Source organism: Corythoichthys intestinalis, chromosome 11 (genome assembly GCF_030265065.1).
Source record: "Corythoichthys intestinalis isolate RoL2023-P3 chromosome 11, ASM3026506v1, whole genome shotgun sequence".
NCBI classification, from domain to species: domain Eukaryota; kingdom Metazoa; phylum Chordata; class Actinopteri; order Syngnathiformes; family Syngnathidae; genus Corythoichthys; species Corythoichthys intestinalis.
This window is the reverse complement of record NC_080405.1, coordinates 35,810,746-35,829,949: the sequence shown is the minus strand read 5'-3', so window position 1 is coordinate 35,829,949 and position 19,204 is coordinate 35,810,746. Positions and strand designations below refer to the sequence as shown.

The window sequence follows — 19,204 nt, the reverse complement described above, 5'->3', positions numbered from 1 at the left end:
AAGCAATGGATTCTTCCTCAACGCTGTTTTATTCGTTCAACATCTCACATTACAAATACTTCAAATGTATGCAGACAGTTACAAACAAGGTTGGCAGCAAATGAATATGACAATAGATCTTTGTTTTTTATCTCACTTCTACAAACCAGCTATGAAAAAGGATTTCTGTATTGTAGCGTTAAATAATCAGGAAGAAAATATATATATATATAAAAAAAAAAAAAAAATAGAACTTGCGTATAAATGTGAAATTACTTAATAAAAATCCAAATTATAAATGTGAAATTACTTAATAAAAATCCAAATTATATTAGGTAAAAAAAAAAAAAGTTAATAAATATAACCTTCCCAGCATACAATTAAAACTATTAAACATTTGCAATCAAGTAATACTAAGAGACATATTCAATATTCTTTTTCTTCTGAAAATGCAGAGCACAAAACAGCAATTAGAAAAACTAGACACATCAAGTTTAACACATCACCCCAAAAATATAACAAAAATCTGATTCAAATTATAGTTATACATTTCAATTGAAAATATAGCAAATGTAATACCTTATCAACCTTGTATATACAATGTTTTTAATCACAGTTGCATGGTAGTAGCAAAATAAGTACGTAAGCACAAAACTAAAACATTCAAAAATAAACTCATGTATAAATTAGCTTTTTTTTTTAATATATATCTCTCATCAGTATGAGGGAACAAAAAAAAGGGGAAAATAATGTGACTGCATGACTTATGGATTCAACGTCTGACTGCGAAGACTTGTTTCAGGAAAGAAGAATAAGTATTGCACATAATGGCTCACAGTTAACTTGCAACATTACATCACATTCAGGTTATGTCCCAAAGCATGCCACATCACAAAAGGGGTCAAGTGATCAAGTCTTCTTACCTATGTCCTACCGAGTGTCCTCTACATTACAAAAGTGTTGTCATAGTGTAAATTGCATAAACATGATGTCTGGGTGAGAAAGGCAGACTCCGTCAAGTCAAGAGAGCGGTGATCTCGAAGAGAAGTCGCAAAGAAAGGAGGATGGAGATCTAGTGCATTACATCATTAGGTCCTGCATCAACACTAGCCATGTAATTTCTGTAGTAGATAATTATGCATGCCAAGAAGAACTTACAGGCAGTCCCAGAACGAGAATCTAAATATTCAAATCCACTCTGGTGATAGAAGGATGATTACAGGTTGACCGAAGCCAAAACATTTATTTTACTCATAATCATATCAACTACACCTAGGAGTGAAATACCAGAATATATATATTTTCAAGACTATCAAAATCTTTTAGAAAGGTCTTGCCATGCCTAATAATGTTAATCAGGGCAGAGGAGAATCTATGTACGATTGGCTAATAACAGCCTATTTTGAAGCTCCAGAATCACACCGTTACACCAGACAATGTTCAAATTTGCCAGCACTTAAATATATAAAAGCTAATTGAAAATTATATTAATATCATTTTTTTTCTTAAATTAAGTTTACCATAATTGCAGATCTCTTAGTAACAAAGGTACAAAATTATTTTTCACCAAGTGAAAAAAATGAGGTATTGCAAAAGGAGTTCTCCCATCTGTGAAAAATGTGCCTAAAATGACTATTGAAAAAAATATTTAGAAAAGTAGTGCATAATAAATGTATATATGTCCATGACAAAATAATCAGCTATAAAACACTGTACAAAAATCAGCAGGCCATGTATAAAATAATATCTTTATCTCTGTGACAGCAAATTCTAGCTACAACCATATCCAACCACAACACTAGTGAGAGAAGCTCCAATCCAGGTAGAGTGTGCAGTGGTACACCATGAGGACAGCTCAGAAGAATGGACTGTGCATTCCCCTAGTTTGAACTACATTAGAATGTTAGCTTCCAGTGCTAAGATCCCTGACAATATACTGTAAAGCGAGCAAATACTCCTGCCAATACCTGAGCCACGAGGGCTGGGCCTTAGTGAGCTGAAACTCCTGACAGACTACTCTGACCTCCGCGTTGACCTCTGCTCTCCATTATGCGTTCTAGGCCAATCTTTGGTTTGCCCTTTCCGTTCACAAAGTTTCCCCTTTTAAACAGAGACCTCACACAATTGCAAGCGGCTCAAACGCGGCATCCGCCAAAACGCGGGTGAGAACAGCTTCCAAACAAATCGATTTGCCATCTAAAACAACATTCCTCCTTTTTTTCAAACCCAACTCAAACTTTGGTAAATGGTAGTTGTTCTCAAATTCTGCACGCAAAAAAAGAAAAACGTGCTCTCTTCAATGCAGCTTCTATCGTTATTATGCTGATTTTATGATGAACCTCAATTGAATTTTCTTGAAACAAACGTAAGCAGCTTTGCCAGCTAACACCAAACAAAATTACGTCAAGTAAGAAAACATCAAAATCCAAATAGAATGCATTCTTATGTTCATGCACACTTTAAGTCAAAACGTAAATGGGATATTACTCTCTTCTTAGTTACTATGTTTAGAGGGCCCAATTTAAAAAAACAATATAAATTAAGTAGTTTTTTTTTTTTTAACTTAAAAGAAAAGTGCATTTATATTTTCTCATATCATAGGTCATCTCATACCCCTTCCCTAGCTACCTTTTTTCCCCCCAGACCCTCCCCAATCCTAAATTTTCTCCCTTGCCTTAGTTCCAGCGGAAGGAGATATGCCGCGGTCGGTCGCCACCTTCCTTCACCAGGGGCTTGTGGAACTCGCGGCCAGCGCGGGAGTGGATGGCCGCCCAGCAGTATTCACAGTAATACTGCAGGCAGGTCACGTTAGCGCAGAAGAAAGGAGCGAACTTCCCTCCGCAGCGGGTGCCCTGGCACTCGTCACACAGCTGGTCATCCAACACGTATGGCTTCACTTCCACCTAGAGAACACGTTCAAATAAGGCATGAAACGGTGTCGTTGAACTGAACTCTATGCAGTCAATTCACACAATACAATAAACCTTGTCGATTCACAATTTCATCATCTAGAGAGCACAAATCATTTGCTGGAGAACGTGCTTATCTGACATTTTGGGATTATGAATGGCATGAGGACAAATATAACATCTTGCAGAACATACAACTATTTAATTGAATTATGACTTTATTATTGTGTTCCGCTGAGATAGTGACGGACAACAAATTTAAGAAATGTTTCAGCAGTAGAATGTTGTCACACACACACACGTGTTGGGCTGGTCCTTAGCTGTGTAAATCAACAATTTCATAATGAAACGATGCAATACCAATTCTTTGGACAACAATGTGATATTTGCCCTTAATACAAAGTTTGCCACGTTGCAAATTCCAATCCATGTAATGTGCTATTATGTTTCAGAAGTTGATGTTTTTGACAAGTTTTTCAAAACACTTCAGACTTTTCAACGAACCACGTTGATCCATGTCTTGTTTCGATCAAACTGATTGGATCATTGCTCATCATATATCGACCCACATTGATGTATTGTTACAGGTTATGCTGTTGCAGCAAAGGCATGGCAAATTTATTTGCATAGCACAATCCAACACAAGGTAATTCATCACACTAAAATCAGCAAGACAGAAAAAGACAAAAACAGTTAATTAAAATAGGAATAAAAACAAGCTGTATTTGAAAAATGTCATTATAAACGTTAAACAAAACCAAAAAAAAACAACAACAAAAAAGGAAATAGAAAGAAAAACACTAATGAATGGTTCGAAAATGGATTAAGTGAAGAAAATGGTGCACCAACAGTGCAAGCTCTCAATTTTTATATGAACCTGCTTGACACAATCTATAGCAGGGGTACCCAACCGCCGGTACGTGACGCATTTGGTACCGGGCCGCAAAAGGAATAATTCATTAACGACTGCATAATGGCCAAATTAACTTTTGCCTGTGCCCGCCCTTAACACACCAGAATCCCTGTCTACTCTAGATATAATACTACAGGATGGAATGTCACCATAGAAATCCATTGATTGGACTGCTGGCAGTACATCTTGTTTTGTATATCTATGTGCGCTTGTCCTCGATAATAATGTCTGACGTAGGGCGGGCGAATCTCATTTGTTCCCAGAAATAATTAGCCCCCACTCTAGAAAGATTGAAAAACAGACATCTTTGGACAGATTTTTTATGGGGAAAAGAGCACCTGACAAGCCAGAAGATGAGCGTACAACCTCGAAGAAAACAAAATCTACTTTACTTCCCAATCACTAAAGACCCACGAACTGCGAAGGAGTGGATTTGTGACCCGTTTTGTGAATAAACCGAGTGATTCGAGCATGTCTGTGCAACAGGAGGATCAATTTGATGACGGCGACCTTAAACGTACATTTGAGACAACAACTCTACCGAGGTTCTGGAACGTACATTTGAGACAACAACTCTACAGAGGTTCTGGATTAAAATCATTCCGGAATATCCTGACATCGCTAGAAGAGCATTGAAAACCGTGCTGCTATTTCCAAGTCCAACATCATATCTTTGTGAAGCGGGCTTCTCTCACTCTCCCATCACACATCGATGGGACCATCTCGTCTCAACGAAAAAAGCTCAGGCCTCCCACTGATTGAGCGGGTGAGTTATATTTTCCCTGCACTTAACACGACGGGGCTAAAACCAAATGTTATTTTATATTTGCTGTATTTTTCTGCCGCACATTGCCGGTGTTCTGACAAATTTTGCGTAACGTTAAAAAATGGCCGCAAATGCAGCGATTCCAAAGTAAACACTGTAAACTTTCTTTAAAGAAAGGAATATTAACTTACGTTTGCCATGTTAGCTGCACACAACAACTGCACGCAGCTCTCTCACTTAACAACTTTGCCGTGTCGTTAAGCATTAATTTACGCCGTTTCCGTGTTGCACATGTATGTTTATAATGTAAATAGTTTTTTAGCACCGTTGGATAACATTGACAGTCCAACTGAATATAAAAGAGGGCTTTTTCACCACAACAAAAGCTTTGGGAGCAAAATTTTATAAGGGTGCAAAATTTGACAAAACACCAGTCCGTGAAAAAAAGACAAATCACACCGGTCCGCAGTGCAAAAAAGGTTGGGGACACCTGATCTATAGGGTTTCTGCTCTACAAATAGTGCCTCAAAATAAAATGTTTCACCAAAATCACGTAGTGTAAATATTAGAGGTGTGCGAAATTTCCGATTCTTAGATTATTCGCGTTTCGGCCATGGAAGATTCGAGAACGGTTCACAAACATCTAAATTCCGATTATTGAAATATATCAAGTAAAGCGGAACTAAAACACAGTCAGCGCGGTCTTCGGGACGCAATGGGGAACGGACCGAGAGTAAACATCATGTTTGTCATTACCCAGGTAATGACCAGTGTTGTCACGGATTACTTAAAAAAGTAATTTAATTACTGACTACACCTCAAAAAAGTAATCTAGTTAATTTACTGATTACTTTATTATCAAAGTAACTAGGTTACTTTAAAAGTAACTTATCAGTTACTTTTTACCAGTTTTTCTCCTTTTGCTGCCTCGACATAAAAATAACAGAAAAATGTCATCACGTGTAATTGAGTTTTTCACATAAGGCTTAATCTTTGAGTTAGCGGGGGTTTAATTAGTCGATGGAGTTGATTTCAACCACCATTGACTCGCCCTAGCTTAGCCATTCTGGAGCCCTAAAACTAACAAGTAACTGACAAACTGCACGAAATTTGTTTAAATCGACTGCAACGACTAATTAAACCCCCGCTAACTCCAAGATTAAGCCTAATGTAGAAAATTCTGAACTTCCCCTTTGAAATAAAGACCTAGCCATTAAAATGTTGTCTTTAAAAGTAGTAAAGCAACAAAACAAACAACAAAAATTAATTAATGAAATGAACCAAAATCCTACAACGTAAAGTTTTCATAACGGGTCAAAATCATTTTTCGAACAGATCATGTGACTAGCACCTTGGAGACTATCCTTTGCTTTTCTTAGCCAAAACTACACGAGAGGAGGCAAGATGGATATTTAGAATTTCTTTAAACCTAAGCTTTTAAACGCTACCAAGAACAACTTGAAGAGTTGATTGAACTCTAAGTGTCACGATGTGTATATATGTACAGTATTAGCCAAAAGTTTGGAGACACCTCAAAGGTGGATACTTTGAAGAATGTAGAATACAAAACCTGTTTTCAGTTATTTCACTTTTTTTTGCCATTCCACATGTTCGTTCATAGTTTTGATGTCTTCAGTGAGAATTTACAATAGTAGTGAAAATATATAAGACGCAAAAATGATGAAGTGTGTCCAAACTTTTGACTTTTGTTTCAGAGTCTTCAACATGCTTTCCCCCAGTCCCACAAATAAAAAACTCCGCCTATGATTACAAACTCTAACTATAAAATGTACATAATTACACATATTATAAAGGCTGGTTACAAAGTGCAGAAGTGCTGGCTGTCTCGCTACCTGTCGGCTTTGTTTTGAGTTTTTTCGCGTTGTGCTGTAATTCCAAGTGCTTCCTTGTTGAATCGGATGTCGAGTTTTTAGCGGGCGACAGTCTTCCCGAGTTTGCAATGCGCGGAGATATTTTTGTCATCTTTACTGGACGGATATGTGAAGCAATGGCTGTATCTCCAGTGAGCAAATGCAGCCGTTTGTTGTATCGCTCAGGCTCCTTTACCGTTAGCATCCTGATAGGTAGCCAGGCCATGTTGTTGACCGCCGTGGCAGACGGCGCGCACCCAGCAGGGTAATTAATACACGTGACCCGTTTTTTTTTTTTTTTGTTCCGGAGGAAGCGTTCCCGATGTCGTAACTGCAGCCAATTTAAGCTCGAGACTGTATTTAAACTAGAGCTAAGATCGGGCTTAAAAAATCCAACCCGACCCGGGTCCGCAGGTATTAAAGCCCGACCCGGTCAGAGCCTGAGCCATAACCCCCCGAAATTTTATGTTTTATTTGTGATGACTCAGGAGAAGGAGGAAAGGGAGGGGATGCGGCAGTCAGACCTGGACAAAGCACTGCTTGCTGCTTGGGAACAGGGACTTGTATTTTCTTTGATACCGATGCATAAAAGCTTTTGTAACGAATTCGCAGCTGGCAGAAAAAAAAACCGCACATTTTCTTCATGTTTAAATAGTCTACATATTTTTATGATCACTATAAATGCATTCACCCAATGAAATAACGCTGGAAAAGTTTGTTAAACATAATGTTGGTCAAATCGTGTTTTTTTGTGGAAGGAGCGTCCCCGATGTCGTAACTGCAGCCAATTTAAGCTCAAGACTGTATTTAAGATAGAGGTAAGATCGGGCTTAAAAAATCCAGCCTGACCTGACCCGAGTCCGCGGGTATTAAAGCCCGACCTGGCCCGAGTCCGATCAATTCACTTGATTTGCAGGCCCGAGCCCGAAAAAAATAAAAAATAAAAAAATTATATTTTATTATAGCCCTGAGCCCGAACCTGGCTCTGCAATGACCATACAGAGCCTTCTCTTTTTTATCCAAATTATTTATTTAATTACAAGTATTCCTTAGTTTAACAGCCATACATTGTTTTAGTATACATATAGAAATATATATTTTAAAAAGTTAGCGAGCGAGAACCCCAGCCAGCCCGACCCGAACGTAATTGACATTTTAATTTCGTTAAGTTTTCAGTTTAATTTAGCTATTTCCTGCTTGCTATATCTATAATTGTGATGTTTGTTTACAGCTTTTCGTCTTACTGCAAACAGGGAGGAAGTAACGGCCGCCATGATATTCAAGTCATCAGCCATTGTGCTGTGACCCGGGAATTTAACACCTGCTTTTACGCACACTGCTTCCCGGGAAAGTGCCGTACATGGTACTATGAAGAAATGTCCGCGTAATCTCCGTGTCAGTCGACACGGGAAATTGTTTTCACACACATTGCTGCACAGTTAAGTCCCACGATATTCCCGGTGTTTCAGAGTATTTGAAAGGGGCTTTAGTGTTTTCTTGGCCTGAGGAAACCAAATAGATGGCCCACTTCGAAAAACAATGACTTACCCTTTTATCAATCTCCCCATGCTGCAGTTGAACGAATCGGGCACTGATAGCTGCAATGTAGCTTTGCTGATTGGAGAAAGCAACTCGCCCCGCCCCCTTTGGGTATTTCAGCTCAGGGTCTGTGTCAATGCCAGCATAGCACACTCCACCATAGAGACGGTCCATGATCATGGCCAGCTCCACTGGAAGGACAACATGCAACTTAGGTTGGTGTGATGAGGGCAGTGTCATTTACTGGGGGGCAATGACCCTAATGTACCTGCACGTAACGGGCGAGGGACACCGCCTACAAAAATGGTCTTTCTTGGATCCAGAGGCTGAGAGCCATCCATGACAAAGTCGCTATCATTTAGGTTCCACGGCCTGATTTGGACCTAGCATATGAAATATAAATACAATTAGCACTGAATAACTTTGCCTCTTCTTACCTCACAAACCTTCGCTGTATCCACACCCCCTCCTGTCACCTCCGCCCATCTAATGGAAACATCCTTGCACTGCCCCGACAAATAAAACACCAACCATGAGGGGACAGAGCTGATGCTGCCCCTTCCCTTTAAGTTTTCGTCTATTGTTTAATTCGGTTTATGTCATTTGCTGGTTTCTTTGTTTTAACTGTAATGAGTCTTTGAGCATCTGTAAAAGCGCTAAACAAATAAAATACAGCAGGTTTGGAGGACATACATAAAGGCAGCTTCCAGCTCTTGCAATCGGGTTGTTTGGTAATCAGACTGCCGTCTTTACACAACATAGATGAAACCGCAGAAGCAGCAAGTCTCTTACAAAGCTTGTTTGTTCGATGGTGTGTCTCGTCTCATGCAAATGTCATTTACAGCTACAGCAACCATGACAACGGGATGATGCAGTAAATCAACTGACTAATTGGAGCGGCAATTTGGTGTTTGCTGTTATAAAGCGCCAATGTAAAGCAACAAAATTGACACCCATTTGATATTGCTGGAAGGAAGAAAAAAACATGTTGGGAGATTAAAGCTTTCTCCCAAAAAAGAGAAAGCTTGTTTTGGCACTACAGTAACAGAGGAGTTTCCCCTTATACTTATTGTTTTCTGCTTCGTCTGTGTACTGAGGAGAGTGAGGACTATATTTCAACACCACATTGTCTAAAATCTTGAAACTGATTTTAAAAATGTTTTAAAATTCTTACCCTTAACGAACCAGGGCACAGCGTTGCAATTTACAGTATTTCAATCACAATTCAAGAAAACTACTCAACATATTTTAGTCGTGTTCACCTGCGTCGTGACGTGTGCTTGTTATACTAACGGGCCGTTTACATGGTGACTCTCTGAGAATACGAACAACTTCAAATTTGCATTTGCGTTTCCATTTGAACAATGTCGCAATTCCGCATGAAAACGATGTAGTATTCATGCCGAGCCCTAGGGGGCAGTGCAGATTTACCGGGCGACAGAGAATGACGCACTTTGAGCCCACCAAGCTCCCTCAGCCTGGAAAAAATATGCCCGCAATTCGAAGCGATGTCATTTTTCTTTTGTTCAAAAAGGCACAAAAATTTAAACGTTCAACATATTTAGTTTAAAAATATTATTAAAACAGTAAATTAAAACTGACATTCCGCCATATTTGCTGTTTTTAATATTTAGTAACAGCGCTGCGCACGCCCAATGTGACGTGTACGAGTGCTGACGTTAACAGCGCGGTCTTGCGCGGCAGGAGCTTTTGATATGCATGCCGAGGAAGCACCCCCCTCCCCCAACCCCCCCGCAATCGGATTCTTTCACTTTTGAGGCAGGATTCAGAATTTTTTGTTTTCGCCTTCAGTCTTCGCCGGCACCGTATGCACGCGAGGCGAGTCCGCAACTCAGTCATTGCGTCTTTGTGTCGCAGAGTCGCCATGTAAACTGCCCCTAACATTTGTGTTTTTTCTCCTTCAACACTCCATCCTAAAAGAGCATGAAAACACTCACAGGCTTGTCTTTGATGGTGGGGCTAGAGACACAGAGGTACAGTTTGCCATCTTCTTGAATGCAGGCATCGATCAGAGCCTGAACAGAGCTCTCATCTTGAAAGAGCAGGAAGGCGTATCCTGAAACGATGCAATGAAAACAATGAGCACCACCACGACGCTGTTGAATCCAAAGTAGAACACACATGAACACAAACACTTACCTTTCGGGGGGAAATAGGACTTGCTTTCTGCCTTGTGCGGCCAGTCCACAAACAAGTGGCCAAAACGACGAAAACTAGCAGTGATTTCATCTGCAAGACAAAAAATAAATAAAATCAAATATTCAGTGTTTAGTAACTATATATAGAGTACTCGTTTAATTTATTAGCCATTGAGGGCACTAGACATCCAATCCATTTTGGCTGGGAAGGTTGGCAGCAAATGATAGCTCTTTTCCCTTCCCCATTTTCTAATCAAAAACAGGAAATGATGTAATAGTAAGTGTCTATCACATTTCAAATGAACTATTCTCTTATTCTTGAATTTTTAAAAGTTTAAAAATGATTGTTAATTTTTATCTTTTTTTCAAAGTTAATTCATAAGATATACATTTAAACTGAAACATGAGCCATCCAAGTTTATATACACTTTGACGTCTGTTGTCAATGGCAGGAAATGAATTATAAATTTTAATAATAAATAATAATAGTGTTATTTGGAGCCCAAACCAGTAAATTTATATTTTAATTAATTTAAATTTGGATTTATTTTTTTTTTTTCTATTAACAGTTAATTTATAATTTATGACACGCCTCTACGACATCGCGTGGACATCAGGGACAGTGCCTCTGGATTTGCAGACCGGGTTAGTCCGTTTTACCAGAGGGTGTGTTCCAATTATAAAGGGATCACACTCCTCAGCCTGCCCAGTAAAGTCTATTCAGAGGTGCTGAAGAGGAGGGTCCGTCGGGAAGTCGAATCTCCGATTCAGAAAGAGCAGTGTGGTTTTCGTCCCGGCCGTGGAACAGTGGACCAGCTCTACACCCTCGGCAGGGTGCTCGAGGGTGCATGGGAGTTCACCCAACCAGTCTACATGTGTTTTTCATATCTGGAGAAGGCGTTCGACAGTGTGCCTTGGGGAGTCCTGTGGGCGGTGCGCCGGGAGTATGGGTTACCGAGCCCCTCGGTAAGGGCTGTTCGGTCTCCGTACGACCGGTGACAGAGTTTGGTCTGTATTGCCGGCAGTAAGTCGAATTCCTTCCCAGTGAGGGTTGGACTCTGCCAAGGCTGCCCTAAGTCACCGATTCTGTTCATAATTTTTATGGACAGAATTTCTAGGCGCAGCCGAAGCGTTGAGGGGGTCCGGTTTGGTGGCTTCAGCATTCCAGCTCTGCTTTTAGCAGATGATGTGGTGCTGTTGGCTTCATCAAGCCATGACCACCAACTCTCACTGGAGCGGTTCGCAGTCGAGTGTGAAGCAGTTGGGATGAAGATCAGCACCTCCAAATCTGAGACCATTGTCCTCAGTCGGAAAAGGGTGGCATGCCCTCTCTGGGTCGGGATGAGATCCTGCCCCAAGTGGAGGAGTTCAAGTATTTTGGGGTCTTGTTCACGAGTGAGGGGAAGAGGGAGCAGAAGATCAACAGGTGGATCGGTGCAGCGTCTGCAGTAATGCGGACTCTGCACCGCCAGACTCCATTGCATATAAACTACTAAGCTTATTGGACAAGAACCTAACGCATCCGCAGTCATGCAGACTCTGCACCGGTCCGTAGTAGTGATGAAGGAGCAGAGCAAAAAGGCCAAGCTCTCGAATTATGCTCCTACTCTTACCTATGGTCACGAGCTGTGGGTCGTGACTGAAAGAAAAAGTTTCGGCATACAAGTGGCTGAAATGAGTTCCCTCCGCAGGGTGTCCGGGCTATCTCTTTGAGATAGGGTGAGAAGCTCTGTCATCCAGGAGAGACTCGGCGTCAAGCTGCTACTCCTCCGCATTGAGAGGAGCCAGCTGAGGTGGCTTAGGAATCTGGTTCGAATGACTCCTGAACACCTCCCGGGTATGTCCCAACGGCGGGAGGCCACGGGACGACCCAGGACGCACTGGAGAGACTATGTCTCTCGGCTGGCCTGGGAACGCCTTGGGATCCCACCGGAGGAGCTGATTAAAGTGGCTGGGAAGAGGGAAGTCTCGGCTTCCCTGCTAAAGCTGATACACCCCGCAACCCGACCCCGGATTAAGCGATAGATGATGATGGATTTAAAACATTCATAAAAATATACATACTAGTATATATATAATAAACAGGGGTGCACATAAGTGGTCCGCATGCGCGCATGCGTACCGGACATAGACAAACGCGCTGGCCCTCAACGGCTTCAATACGCTTTTGCGTACCAATGGCTGACAACTGTATTTGCGGCGGACACGAGAAAATCACTTTCTCTCGGCCCCACTGAGTAATTATTTCCGTGATCCCCCACCCCCGTCAAAAGACAGACAGACGACAGAGACATCAACGGAGCTACCGAAAAAAAGGACTTTTGCTGAAAAGTGGCTGCAGGAGGTACCATGGCTAGAAGCAAATGATGCTCGCACGGAAATGTGGTGCAACATTTGCCGTGAGAATCCCAATGTCGCTAATAAGAGCAGCGCATTTTATGTAGGGTCAAAGAATTTTAGCCATCCAAACTTTGAAAAGCACAAAAAAACAGAGCATGTGGCAATTAAGCAAACTATCTATGTCAGATAGGACCCCACTCGCCCTATGGACAAGTGGCGGAATAAAGCTATTGTAGAACAGCGCCATGCGCTGACAAATGTGTTTTTGCTCGCATTTCACAAAGCTAAACATGCACGTTCAATGAGCTCGTATGAGGAGGACTTCCCATTTTTACAAAGGCTTGGAGTTAATGTGAGAGCCGCATATGAATGCCCTTTATTTTGAATTGGTGCTTTTATGTTTATTTCTTTACATTTCACCTCAAAGTAATGGCAATTTTGTTGTGCCAGTCGATGTTAATCAAGCGTTAATTGTTTATATAATTAATTAAAGGTAATTGGCTCCAAGTAAAGCTTGTCATAATTTTATCGCATCTGGCGGGTCGGCTCTCAAGCTCAATGAGGACCAAGTCACATCTCCAGGTCCTCCTCTGAGAACCTGGGCAAAAAAATTATGTGCACCCCTGATAATAAACTATATATTTTTTTAAACTAACAGGTACAATAATGATCAATAATAACAAACATATAGGTAATCATAAATGAGACGTGTCCAACGACAATGTAAACGTTTGGGTCATGTAGGTCACACTTGTATACTAAATGTTAATACTGTGGCCCACATGACCCAAAATGTGATGCTGACGTATGTGGTCACCAGGTATTTTTGGGGTTAAGTTAAATTTAGCAAAAACAAAAAAGTCACTTGCCCTCTAAAGCAAGGGTGGGCAAACTATTCCACGCAGTGCAGGTTTTTGTTCTAACCCATCAAGAGGACACCTTTTCACCAATCTGGTGTCTTACAATGGCAATAAATTGATTGCAGTCAGGTGTTTGTTTCCACAGAAACTGCATTGGTTAAACTGTCGGTGCTGGATTGGTTGGAACAAAGACCAAGACCCAATGCTGCCCTGAGTGCTCTTATAAAAACCATGCAAATGTTCCCAAGTAGGGATAGGAATAGAAATTAATTACCGGTATCTAGGCTTGCCACCCTGTCCTTTGAAATTAGGAATTGTTCCACATTGGGAATTAAAAGTTGCGTTCCGTATTGAATATGGAACATATATAAATAGATACATTTCTATGCATTTTAGGAGTTTTAGTGAGTCGCTTTTTTTTGTCGCCTGTACGGATTTGGGCGCAACGGGGGCATCCCTTTATTCTATTTCTGAAAGGTGGCAACCCTAGAATTATACTACTTTAGGTCTGTACTGCAAAGCTATACTTGTAGACAAAATGAATATCTCCACTTGCTAAGCTTAATTGTCTGCCAGTTCCAAGCCATATGATCTTTAGGTCTTACACACAGTACTTTAAATCAACATGCAGGTGCGTGATATCGTTTAACAGCATTCGTAACGTATAGTGCTGTACCTTCGTCTATGTCCGGGGGCAGCCCTCCAACAAACACTTTGCGAGAGTAACGCTCTATACGCTCCCCATTGAGGTGTGGGAAACAGTGCGCTGAGCCTAGTCCACCGAGCCCCTGATCAGTAGTTTCGTCATCTCCGAAAGAGCGCTCATCCTCCATAGGGAACAAAGTGGAATGACCTACCAAGAATATCAAATATAGTTAAAATGCTGACAAAAGCTGGAGTATGATTATTTCAGCAGATGGTAGATTCAAAACAAATTACAGGGGGCAATCATTAAAACATTGAGGACATAACATTCAATTGTTGAATTAATGATTGTAAAAATGTAATATTTTATTTTATAAGTGCATTACATGTTTTACCTCGTCTTCTGCCATAGCTTCTCGCTGCATGTAAAACAACATAACCAAAAATTTTACATTGTTTATGGAGTGTAAGGGACTTACTCTTTTTACTAAGTGTCAGGTAACAACTATCAAACAAACGTGCTTTCTATGAAATGTAATTTACATACCATTCATAGGCAAAGGCCCATCTCCACCCTGGTGAGGGAAGCTGAAGCGTCCTACAGTAAATGACAAAACAGGAATAGGACACGTTACAAACTAGAATTACTTTCCGTCAAGGGATTGTATTTGTAGCCCCGTATTCTTTTCCTTTTGGCTTTTTCCTTCGGGGGTTTACCACAGTGAAGAAAATCACTCAGCTTAAATTTTCATAAAAGGCACTAAAGTACAAAATAAAACATTTTTCTCTGCTGTGAATTTTAAAAAAAAACTGCATGCTATGCGAAGACACCTAATAACTTCTGTCAAATAAGGCTGTATCTGTTTACAGCTAATGGCAACAGAGCTCATCTGTACTATTGTTAGTTTGGGACCTAACCTTTCAAGGAATCCTGTTCAGCCCTCATAATGTCAATCAGGGAGTTCTCCAGAGAGTGCATGTTGAAACCATCAAAGGAGCGGGTTCTCTCCTGCTAAAAGAGAGGGAAAAAAACAATTAGCTTATTCGCAGCTCCCCTCACTAACTGAGGCACCAGGAGCCATGAAGCCATCGGGAGAGCTGAGCCAACGACACATAAACTTATGACAACAAGTAAACCGACACGCTACAGGGGATAAGGTTTTCATTTTCTTTTGAGAAAAAATACAAAAGATTTGCATTTGTAACGGCAATTCGAAAAGGCATGATGTTCACTTCGCAAGCTTGAAAGCTTCAGTATGCTATACATACTGTATAGCACAAGATGTTGGAAATTTGTAAAATAAGACCAATGGTGTAAAAACACTCCCCTCCAGCCAAATAATTTACATATGACAGTCATATATCCTGTTTTGCTCAATGGCTCATTTGTTGCATTTGATGCAGACGAGCGCATAATATAGCTTTTCCATGGTAGCGTGTGTGACCTGTCATTACACTACTATTGTGCAAGACTCAAAGTCAAAGAACTAGAGGCTAAATTAAAATACATGATTGCAAATGCTGTAATCCTCACCTGGAAAGGGTAGACACTATCATTGCGGCTCACTGCATCCTCCACCCAGCCCTTGTGATTGAAGCCAGAGCTATTTCGAGGAAATTTCTGGGAAGGAACCTGGAGACCAGTAAGAGTTTCATCAGCAGCCAAAAATTCTCCTTGTACAATTAGCAGCAGGTATTATGAAAATACATCAAAAGAAGAGATGGGCAATTTCAAGATTAAAAAAAATAAAGCAATAGATCTCAGTGATAATCCATGTCATATTTAATTGACCATATGCATATACAGATGCAAACTGACTAGTTTGGCAGATTTTGAACAGTCTGCCAAAAAGAGTCCAATGTTGACGGTGTGTAAGCAGTTTATTACAAAGTTAGGTCAACTGTAAAGCTAAACAAAAAAATTAAACAGAAATTACATGTCATTTTTCGAGTGCATGTGAGCTTAATGCTAGAATACAACGGTAGACGCAATTGCATATAAACTACCAAGATTATTTGAAAAGAACCTAAATGGGACGATATGGAAAGGGAAAAAAATGGTGAATTTGGGGTTGGAGAGGCCTGCCGACCCAACCCTAATCTTAAACTTTATTTTATCAAGCTATGCTTACATAGTTTTCTGTTCAGAGTATGTAGCTAATGACCTGCATAAAAATGACCACAGAAGCTTGTCAAGAAACATTCTATTACTACTTAAAACTACAACAAAAGCAATAAATGCCACAGGTTGACGTGACAGTAGCTAGCTGATCTGCCACCATTTTGTTTTCCCGCCACAGTTTTACTTGTGTTAGTTGATTTTAGTGACACTATTGAATTTCTTTTTATCTTTGAATGATAATCAGGTAATATAAATATTTGAACAAAATTGGTACTGGCTCTAATGTTTTATGGTCACACACCAACAAGGATATAAAAAAAAAAAAAAAAAAAAAAAAAATCAATGTCAACTTTGGAGTTTCCACAGTACATGAGAATGTACACTTCAATGAGTCTTAACATTTGGATATACCTGACTATTGGGGAAGGACTTCTTCAATGGAGAGATAGAGTTTAGACCAGTCATTCCTCCACCTACACCACGTCGGTAATCCCGAACCCCATGTGTGCCCCCCCAGCCTCCATATCCTCCAGGGCTCCAGGTGGTTGATGTAGGTGTGGAGGGGCTCTGGTAGTTTCCCCACGGCGAAGGGTGTTTGCTCTGGGCAGGAGTGAGGTGGGGCAGCTGGGGGAAGCCTCCGGTCCGGTGAGCATGCGGAGGGAAAGATGGCTGAGGTGGGTGAGGGCTTGCTGGGGAGCGCCGGTGCTGCGGTGGAATCCCCTGGCCGTGAGGATGATAGGGCTGGGGGTGAGGTGTTGGGGGGTGATGCTGGGAGACGGGTCCAATCTGTGGAGAGAAATTGCCACCTGCACCAAAGCCAGGCCCGGCGTGGTGGGAGAAGCTCTGGAACAGCAGGGGAGGTGCACTGCCATTGGAGCCAGCGGGACCGAAAAAGCCCCCCACGTCATCACCTACCACAGGAGACTGGGTAGATGGTACAGCAGGGGACCAGTTGTTGAAGCTCGTCAGTGAAGAAGGGGGGGACTGAGTGCATCCGGCTGTACCCATTCCCAGGGTGTCCTGGTAGTCAAACCCACTGAGCACTGGGGACTCCATTCTTAGCTTTTCCTTCCCACCACTGATCTCCAGAGAACCTTTTTCTATTATGTTGTCTTCAGGAAGAACTCCCTCCAGCTCTCCTAAAGAAGTGCTGGCCTCCTGCTGGCCTGGAGAGAGGGCCTGCGGCTGGGCCTGGACCTGAGACTTTTCCTGCATTTCCTGGAGGTCTAAAGCCTTAGACTTGTCCGACTCCAGAATCTCATCTTGCATGTTACTGTGTTGGGCTACTGCAGGGAACAGCCAAGCACTGCCCCCATTGGTGGAGCAGGTGTTGTTTACGAAGGAAGGGGGGCTCGGGGGGTTGGAGGGGTGGTGAGGGTGCTGGGGTTGGAGGTGAGGAGGGATTCTCACAGGAAAAGCAGGTTTGTTACTACTGCTGTTCTTCACCAGAACACCAAACCCGTAGTCCCCCATTTAGGACACCCAGTAAATTATCAGTAGGTTTTGGCTTTCACCGACTTTTTTTTTTTTTTTTTCAAACCTGAAAGGCAGAGGCACAAATGGATTTAAATGGATTAAAAATCTCTTGATTAATAATAATGTAAAATAAATAATAAAAATGTACATCATTTGAGCATAGGATTATTTGCATTGCGATTTGTCTGTTTTCAAGGCATCCACGAAAGTGAAAACTTGGTCTTGTCACGACAATATAATTGTGGTAAGCAAGCAGGGAAAACACCCAACCGAATCACCACAGGCAGCAGCTAAACGCCTGCTTTGACGCCTACAAAGGTCGTCGTGCAGCTAGCAGCAAAGCTAACATCGATTCCACCACCTTGCATGTGTCCTTTTCATGATGCAGACGCACCAGGCTATTTTAAAGCACCCTTCAGCATTACTGTGCATTTGTGACGGCTCCGGCTGGCGCAGAGGTGGGCGACACCATGGACACCTACCGCGAAATCTTCCTTTCTAAGCAATGACCTCCTCACACGTAGCCATTTAAATACAGGAAAATGCTGATGACGTCTATCGTCGGTTCTCGATGTAGGGTAGTTCCCTTCCCGGAGCCGCTAAGCTAGCAAAAGCAGATCGCTAGCATATTTGCAAAGCAGCTGGCGTTAAAGCGCTTTCGGCGGATAGCAATGTCAAACGAAACCAACGAATGTACGCCACACCATTACAGACAGAGCTCGGTGGAAATTTCCAGGGGATGACAAGTTGGAAATGGAGCTAGGCTCGTTCAACGACCTCGTCTATTTCGTGCCCTGTATGTTCAATGTCACACAGCAAAGCCATCAAATTTTCACCTCGAAACAGCGTAATGCAACCCGTCCACTGCTCTGGGGCACTGAGAATGGGAGTTAATAGATCGCAACTCGGTTGTAACTACCTTCAGTTCGACGTCATGACCTTATCGTTTTGATGTTGCCATATTTCTGCGTTTTTCCTTTTTCTGCATATCCCCACGGCCGGTGTAAATGGTTTCTCCTTTCATCTAGATGACAGCTGAGCCAGTCGGTGGACACTTCCGACTACAAGCCCCGCCTGGTGTAGGACCAGGAAGCCAATGAGCGTCAGGATTTCTACTTTAGTCCCGCCCAGCCATGGCCCCTTCTTACATTTGATTGGATTTTCATTGTGTAGCCGCGCCTATAAAACGCCTTTATTCAATGAATGGCACATGTTGTCCTCCAAATAAGGATGCATTAAAATCAATGGGAGGAGTGTTTGGGGGACACGTTCATATCATAATCCAAAGGAGATACCTATCGATGCTACATGTTGGCATTAGATGATTTCACGCTGAAAACGACCTATAAAGTGGGATATTTTGGATGTATTAATAATGCAGAACGATTTGAATGAACAAAATGTCTTCACCCCACCTCATCATCATCATCGGTAGCTGTCCGTGTTAAACGTATGCAGAATCATCTGTTATAGCAAAATCAATAGCCTACTTCATAGAATTTTCAACAGGGCTATAGTAAAACATACTGCTCTTTTCTGCAAAATTGGAATGCATTCATGTGTGCATATTGCCAGTCTTGTTGCTTGTAGAGGGAATAAGATGACATTCAATTGAAGCCCTGCAT

At 41.6% G+C, this 19,204-nt stretch overlaps 1 protein-coding gene across 6 annotated transcripts; it reads right to left on the bottom strand.

Moving 5' to 3' along the window:
• Positions 1-10: 10 nt before the first annotated feature.
• Positions 11-18,641, bottom strand: LOC130924161 (cytoplasmic polyadenylation element-binding protein 4-like). 6 transcript variants are annotated; one of them, XM_057850552.1, is made up of 12 exons: positions 18,499-18,641; positions 16,515-17,643; positions 15,516-15,614; positions 14,900-14,993; positions 14,529-14,579; positions 14,377-14,400; positions 14,013-14,189; positions 10,138-10,227; positions 9,936-10,054; positions 8,246-8,360; positions 7,987-8,168; positions 11-2,882 (listed from the first exon to the last, which is right to left on the bottom strand). In XM_057850552.1, the coding sequence occupies exons 2-12, from the start codon at positions 17,574-17,576 to the stop codon at positions 2,655-2,657; spliced, it is 2,241 nt and encodes a 746-aa protein (XP_057706535.1). In that variant the 5' UTR covers positions 17,577-17,643; positions 18,499-18,641; the 3' UTR covers positions 11-2,654. The 6 variants fall into 6 exon arrangements, with proteins under 6 accessions (XP_057706535.1, XP_057706536.1, XP_057706538.1 ...); XM_057850553.1 differs by having other exon boundaries at positions 14,900-14,990; XM_057850555.1 differs by lacking the exon at positions 14,377-14,400.
• Between the last annotated feature and the right edge of the window lie 563 nt (positions 18,642-19,204).

What these genes read in the sequence shown, in the direction of transcription:
- LOC130924161 (XM_057850552.1), bottom strand. Translation starts at nt 17,576, where the DNA reads ATGGGGGACTACGGGTTTGGTGTTCTGGTGAAGAACAGCAGTAGTAAC. An exon ending in TGAACAGGATTCCTTGAAAG is followed by an intron (nt 14,580 to 14,899) that starts GTTAGGTCCCAA and finishes CATTTACTGTAG; the next exon opens with GACGCTTCAGCTTCCCTCAC. An exon ending in AAGCTATGGCAGAAGACGAG is followed by an intron (nt 14,190 to 14,376) that starts GTAAAACATGTA and finishes TATTCTTGGTAG; the next exon opens with GTCATTCCACTTTGTTCCCT.